This window comes from Nuphar pumila, chromosome 5, assembly GCF_984573655.1.
Source record: "Nuphar pumila chromosome 5, dmNupPumi1.hap1.1, whole genome shotgun sequence".
Taxonomy (NCBI): domain Eukaryota; kingdom Viridiplantae; phylum Streptophyta; class Magnoliopsida; order Nymphaeales; family Nymphaeaceae; genus Nuphar; species Nuphar pumila.
Window position 1 is genome coordinate 128,736,107 of NC_143253.1, and position 7,448 is coordinate 128,743,554.

At 41.1% G+C, this 7,448-nt stretch overlaps 1 protein-coding gene across 1 annotated transcript; it reads right to left on the reverse strand.

Annotated features, from left to right (window-relative positions):
* Positions 1 to 3,124: 3,124 nt before the first annotated feature.
* On the reverse strand, positions 3,125 to 6,949 carry LOC149838665 (cytochrome P450 82A3-like). The gene is made up of 2 exons (XM_090006731.1): positions 6,006 to 6,949; positions 3,125 to 3,934 (listed from the first exon to the last, which is right to left on the reverse strand). Exons 1-2 carry the CDS (start codon positions 6,915 to 6,917, stop codon positions 3,314 to 3,316), a joined length of 1,533 nt encoding a protein of 510 aa, XP_089862857.1. The 5' UTR covers positions 6,918 to 6,949; the 3' UTR covers positions 3,125 to 3,313.
* Positions 6,950 to 7,448: the final 499 nt, after the last annotated feature.

The following is a 7,448-nucleotide window of genomic DNA, read 5'->3' on the forward strand; positions in this document are numbered from 1 at the left end:
TGATTAAAAACCCAGGTTTTAAAATTGATTTTGAAAGAAAAGTTTTAAAACTCGAATCTGGATTAAATAGTTTAAAAACAGGAGTGTTGGATCTCGAAAATGAGATGCAATGCAATGAAATGATATGTCAAATGCGTGTAATGATATGCAATGACATATGAAATATATAAACACTGGATGAGAGTGAAAATTGGGGTGTTTACAGTTATATGATTTGTATAACTAAAAATTTTTCTCGAGTTTCAGAAAATGAAAAAAAAATTAAAACTTAGCGACGGATATTATTTGTCACTACTCCGTCGCCAATTTGAAGCAGTCATCAGTTCGCGATGAAATTAAAGGTGTCGCTAATGTCCGTCACCAAATTGGCAACGGACATTAGCGACAGATATGTATCCCACGCTAAATAGTAGCGACTGATTAGCGATGGATTAAATTTCATCGCATAACCAAATCAGTCTTTATTTAGCGGTGGATTAACGATGGACATGATCCATCGCTACTTAGCGACATATTGACGACAAATAAATTCTATCGTAGTTTAGCGACTAGGGTTATGTGACGGACGCTATCCGTCGCTAATCCATCGCAAAAGCCGTCACTAACATATTTAGCGACGGATAGCATCTGTCGTTAATACACATTTTTCTTGTAGTGGATGGCCGCTAGATGGATGCACGAGGAGGGGGGGGGCTCTGATAAACTGAAACCATTCAGTTTCTAGGAGGGGAGGTGTTGGGTTTTATTATAGCAACTACAGTAAAACCCGATTGGGGCAGGGGACCTGATCCGAACCCAAACCTGGTTCTGGGTTCCAAGTGGACGGGTCTGCGCCTATCCTAGGTTCCAGGTGGACGGATCTGCGCCTATCCTGGGGGAGACCCGATCTGGGATCGAAAAACCATTTGAGGATCCAAGTGGATTGGGTCTACACTTGACTCGGTGGGACTCAATCCAGACACAGGCCCATTGGCAAGACTTGGTGGATCGGGTCTGCGCCTGACCCAATCAAACCCAGACTCGTTGGGGGTTTCGAGTGGACCTGGTCTGTGCCTAACCCGATTTTGAACTCAAACTTGGTATTTGGTTCAGGGTAGATCGGGTGTGAGCTTGATCCATTGGGATGCAGTTCAGAACCCATTATTATTTTAGGGTGGTTCGGATCAGCAACCATGGGTCAGAGCAAGTCCAAAACTGGACCCATCCAGGACAGAACTGATTCTAAAACTGATTTGGTCATTCAGTGACTGATTCAGAGGTATGAAAATTGATTTTGGGGTTTCTGGAATCGGTTCAACCTTTCTAGAACCGATACGATATTCTGAAAACTAGTTCAGTGGTTTTTAAGACTGTTTTATGCATTCTGAGACTGGTTCAAACCTTTTAGAGACCAATTTATGCATCTTAAGACTAATTCTGAGGATTTTAAAATTGGTTCAAGGCATTTTAGGATCGGTTTAATGACTTTTTGAACTGTTTCAAGGGTTTTAATAACCGATTCATTGGTTTCTTGGAGCAGTTTAGGGTTTTTCTGACTGGTTCAGGGCCTTTAGTAACTTGTTCAGGGTCTTTAAGGACACCTTTAGGTCATTTTAAGACCTCAATCTTAGATATGACTCGTAAATACATGTCTTTATCATTAATCTCAAACTTTTTGGTAGTTTTAGTATAACATTTGGTATGTTTCATGTTGTTTTGAGTTATTCATGATTATTTATGCATGAGATTATGAATGTATGCACTATTTTTGTGTTGTGACATGCTTTACATATGCTTAAGGTAAAAGATTTTGATATACTCGCTCTTGATATCACCAAAGTAACCTGAGTGATGTTGATTGAGGGTTTTTTTTACCGTGTTGAAAGCAAGATTCAGCAATACAATTGTGTGTAATTTTATGAAACAATGATTCTACCCAAAGGTAGGTTATTGTGTTCCAAATTTACACAGACTGTAATAATAAGTGTGTACACCAACCCATGAAGCATGATTGCACCCAAATGTATAGTACTGAATTTTCTCTAGTTATATGATCTACTAGTTTCATTAATTAAAGTTAATTCTTTGAGAATTGAGGAGGCGAAGAAATTCTGAGTGGTATTGTTTTCACCAAAGTGGAATAATAATGACTCAAGTACTAAGGGTGTCAATGGGTCGGGTTTGGTTCGGACCCAGGTAGAACCAGACTTGGACCAGATTTTTTGGTATGGTATCAGGTCCAGATGCGGGTCCAATCGGGTATAGTATAAGAGAAACCATACCCGGACCCGATAAGAACTACATATACCAGACCCGGACCATACCCTGTAAGATAATTTTTTTTTTCATTTTTACATTGAAAAATTATGGGTCTGGTATAAAATCTAACAAACTATACTCGGCTCCACGTATTAATCGGACCTTTGGGTCCCGACCTGGGTGTTCTCATTTGTCACCATACCTAGACCCTATAGGGTTAGGTACGGGTCGGGTCTCGGTAAACCAGACCCGTTGACACCCCTACTCACAATTCATGATACAATAGTTTGGCAAAAGATGTAAAGAATAAGTTCCCAGGAGGACAAGTCTCGGTTGCAGAGGGAGAACAGGAGCAGAATTGTATGAAAATACATATATCTGGGTTAGGCTTAGGCGCATCTTTGTAGGGCTGCGAAGCACGATGAGTTGCTGATGGTCTGGCTCATTCTTGGCCCGTAAAAAGCTCACTCGTATTCACAAAATAGGCTCGATTTGCCAAACATAAACAACAGCTATTGGGCGCCTCAACTTGTACATGCTCGCTGAGTATTACTGTAATACATACATTGGAGATATATTTTCTCACATAATTTGATTTAAAATAAGTAGTAGAAGTGACTGTCTTGCAAGCAACAGGTTTAGATCTCAAAAATCCCTCTTCGAGCTCTGAGACAATATTTCTTTTCTTTAAATGAGTCAACTTGGCTTGGTTCAATAAGTCTAGAGTTCAAATCCTATTATTCCCAGCTCTAAAACAATGTACTTTTCTTTTTGGTAAAATTGAACTTGGATTATTTAGCTCGATCCCTGCTCTATTGATCACCAAAAACAAGCTAAGCTTACCAGATGTTTGGTTTGTTCTACTTGTTTACCAGCCTACCTCAAGTTTCACATATCACATCTTATTTATTTATTTAATAGAAAGTAGAGAGAAATCTTGACAAACTTGGCCCCTAAGCTTCACATATCACATCTTTATAATCTAAATTGAACTAGAAAGAAATTATCGCGAGTGTCTGCGATGTAATACACTATCATACATGAAAACACAACATGCAGGGCCAGAGAGTCTTCACTAATAAAGATGAGGTGGGAGACGAGGGCGCAACAGGGCTTGAAGAGGAGTTACCTTGGGCATGGTCGCACCGAAGCCCTCAGTCATGTCGATCGGACCATCCTCCGGTGTAGACCACTCAAAGCTATGAACCAAACGTGCCAATGTCAAGTGAGCAATTTGGATTGCTAGTGATGAACCCACGCACGATCGTCGGCCCGAACCGAACGGAATGAACTCGAAGTTTTGACCACCAAAACCTGTGTCTTTGTGGCTCGTCAAGAACCTCTCTGGTTTGAACTCTTCTGGGTCCGACCACGAGGCTGGGTCCCTATGTATCTTCCATGCATTAAAGAAGAAGGTTGTGCCCATTGGTATGTGGTATCCACCTATTTTGACAGGTTCAATTGACTCATGTGGGACCAACAGAGGGACCGCTGGGTGCAGTCGCATGGCCTCTTTGAGTATGGCTTGCAAGTATGTCAATTTATTGATGTCTGATTCATCTACTTGTCTTTCCCTGCCTACATGGATGTCCAGCTCATCTTGGGCCTTCTTCAACACGTGGCGGTTGTTCAATAGAAGAGACACGGCCCACACCAAAGTATCTGATGTGGTGTCACTCCCAGCGACAATCATTGTCTGCAACAATTAAATGAATTCAACTTGTATAGATAACGGTGTTGTAAATCAATGTTGTCAGTATCGGTATCGTCCTTAAATCTGAATCGTTGGGTCACCGGTTCATCCGTATCGATACCGATACTCATTGGCTCCAAAAATAATAAATAAAAAATTTATTACATGTCAATCATATTGTGACACGTATTAAAACAATTTAAATTTTTTTTTTTGGTATTTTTTATATGTATTAAGAAATAACCGATTCAGGCTGGTAGCTTATCGAAATTCTGCTGATACGATGGGTATCGGCCACCGATACTGATAACATTGTTGTAAATTGCCTGCAACTTTGTCATTCTATGTGCTATAGTTTTTGACATGGGATCAGGTCAGAGGGTGCTCTGACTGTCTTTGTATGCCGTTGATCTCAAGATGAACGACATCCTAACCTTTTATGAATGAGATGTCCATCACTTGGATGGACCTAAGTTTTGGTCCCCGATGTCGTTTGTGATTGGGATGGATGGCATCTAGATGACTTAAAATGAATGGAGCTTTATTCCCTGTTTTAATGGGTGTCATTTTTTTTTTATAAATATGAACTGCATCTAATTAAGGCGCCATTATCACCAGAAGCGTCTCTGACCTGATCTTCTTTTTTAGTTTTTCAGTAAAAAAAGTGCTTAATAGTAAGTTATCATTTATGTATTTTTATTTTATACTAATGATAGGACTTAGTAAGGGTAAGTTTGGTTTCGATTACATGATATTCACTCCCTAGTACATTTTAAAAGTTAATCTCATTTGAACAGTATTAAAAAACAACTAAACATAAAACTTTTTTTTGGGCACAAAAACTCAAAAAAAAATCTCATAAAAAGTAAGTTGGAACGAACCCAAAAGTAAGATTTAGAAACTAAAATCTCAGGTATGTGAGATTAACTTTCTCGTGAAGTCTTGAGAGATTTCAAAGTTTCATGAGATTTTGAAAGTGAATCTTTTTAAACAGTATTGTCACTTTTCAAAAATACAACCAAATGTACCCTAAATCTCATCATTTTTCTAACAATCCAACAAAAACATCATGGAATGAACTTCAAAGCTGATTGAAAACATGTGGCCTTTTTTTCGTAGATGGAGAAACCACCATTGGAGTAAGAGACCCGGTCACGCTGGACTTTTTCCTGCCAAACTTACAGTCGCTTTTCCAATGGCATAAAACCATGTCACATCACTCGCTCTTAGGTTGTCACCTTACATTGGCTATAATGTGCAAGGGTTTACACCCATGAGATGTGAACCCAGACCATCCATCTAGTGGGCCAAAGCCCTTTGGGGGCGAAAGCAAGTGTGGGAAGGATATTTTGATATTTGGTTAAATATTCCTTCCTTGGGGGCGACGGACGAAGGGTGCACCCACGAGTTTTACACTACCTCCGGGTGACCACAAGCACGGCAGTATTTGCTACTTTCATGGGTATGGAACCCCCTAATTAGAACTCATAGAGGGACGTTATTGTTTTGAACAAATCTGACCTCATGGATGTGTATGAGCAAAATAGTAAGAATGGACCCTTGGATCATAGTTTTTGATATAAAAATTTTATTTTTTTGAGGTTTGAAAATTTGATGCATTGTAAGCCGTTGATTTTTCAACCCTCGTAAAATCAAACATATTGGTGTTTTCAGATTGTTTTTCTTAAATCCGGCCATGCAAATGTGTTCAGCAAGGTTGACTTTACTGATAAACAGTACTTGGATCATTGTTTGCATAATTGAGTTGGAATCTCTTGATGTAAGGCATTTTGAATCACTCTATCATTGTAGATGCATTCAAGGTGGTTGATTTGTCAGGAGAGGAGAAGATAAAAGTGGTTAATAAAGTTGTGACTGCCTTTCTCAACATGAACGATATTGGGGAGAAAAGGTGGGGGGCTCACCCAAGTAATGGGCATCTCATTCGTAGAGGTTTGGATGCCGTTCATCTAGAAATCAACGGCATCCAAAGATGCTCACCCTCTGACCTCATCACGTCTCAATAATAATGGGAATATAATAAAAACAGGGCATAACGTCAGCATTAACTCACCCAAGCGGTAGCCTTAATTATGGTGTCTGTGTCGTGAACGTCAGACAGATGTCCATCGTCCAGTCGAGTGATAAGCCCGTCAATGAAGTCATCACCACCACTCACGTCGCCGGAATCCCTTTTCCGGCGGTGCTCCGCCAACCAATCGTTGGCAATCTCGTCCATTTTCTTCTGCACCTTCTTCATGGCTTTTAGGTGACCATCCACATCGAGCCTTTCCAGCCAAGGGATCACATCGGCGGCGGTGAAGACACCGAGCAGATAGAAGTACTCTTCTACAAACTCCCTCACCCGCTCATCTTTCACGGCGTCCTCTCCATCAAAATATCGTTTTCCGGTGACCATCCTCAACATCATGTTCAAGGTCAACCGACGCAGCCACCACTTTAACTCCACCGGCTCACCATTCTCGCATCGTCCATACAGGCCTCTCACCAAGGAGTCGACTTCCTCGAGACGGACGTGCTTGAGCTGCTCGATCCGTCGATTCGATAGCAGTTCGACGGTAACAGTCTTTCGGATCTCACGCCAGTAGGGGCCATAGGGGTCGAGCCCAAGCATGGCGCGGTCATAGCCGAGGATCTTGCCACTAAGCGACGAGGGACGGCTAGCGAGGGCTCGGTCGTTGGTGCTCAAGCACTCCCTGGCTAGCTCCATGCTGCTCACGATCACGAATCGCTTCAGGCCCAGCCGAAGACTGAAGATGGTACCATACCGGTCTGAGAGTGCAGCGAGGGTCCTGTGAAAAGGTGCGGTTCCCGTTAGTAGATTGAGGTGGCCGACTATGGGCCAAGCACCATCCGGTTCTGGTGGCTCAGGTAATGAACGTTCTGTCTTCTTTGGCCGGATTGGGTAGAGGAAGAGAAGAGCAAAGAGAAGTAGCATTCCCCCTACGATTAAGGTGGTGTCCATAGCGATGGAGGAGGTAGGTGTGGTTGCTTCGTTATCTTGTTTATATTTAAATCTATACTCCTTATAAAGGAAGAATCAAGAGAGCAGTGGTGGATCAAAATGACAAACGTCATTGTTGGGGACCGACTGTCCTTGTCTTGTTGTTATATTGTTTACCACTTTCTATTTTTATAAAAAATACTCCCCTGTATGTAGATTAATTTTTCGGATTCTCTTTTTTTGGATAATTACATGATACCGACCCACCTTTTGCCTGGAATTCCATGTCACCCACTACCTTTTCTGAAATTCTTGTCATGAACGTACATTTTTCTGTCAAATAAGGACATGATTTAACCTATCATTACCGTTACCAAATTTAATTAAGTTAAATTTTTAAAACGCCAAAAATGTCAGACTTTCATTGATTGGGCATCCTTAGATCCGACCCAAACTTGCACGTATCCAAAAAAATGTCAGTTCCGTTTGTTTTTGTTTTTTTCTATGGGAAATGCTGGGTGTCAGAGCCGGTCACAATAGATCTGTTAATCC

Bases quoted from the DNA above. Each gene is read 5' to 3' on its own strand.
- LOC149838665 (XM_090006731.1), bottom strand. From the start codon at position 6,917: ATGGACACCACCTTAATCGTAGGGGGAATGCTACTTCTCTTTGCTCTT. The intron at 3,935-6,005 runs GTGAGTTAATGC...TAATTGTTGCAG, and splicing joins TAATTAAGGCTACCGCTTGG to ACAATGATTGTCGCTGGGAG.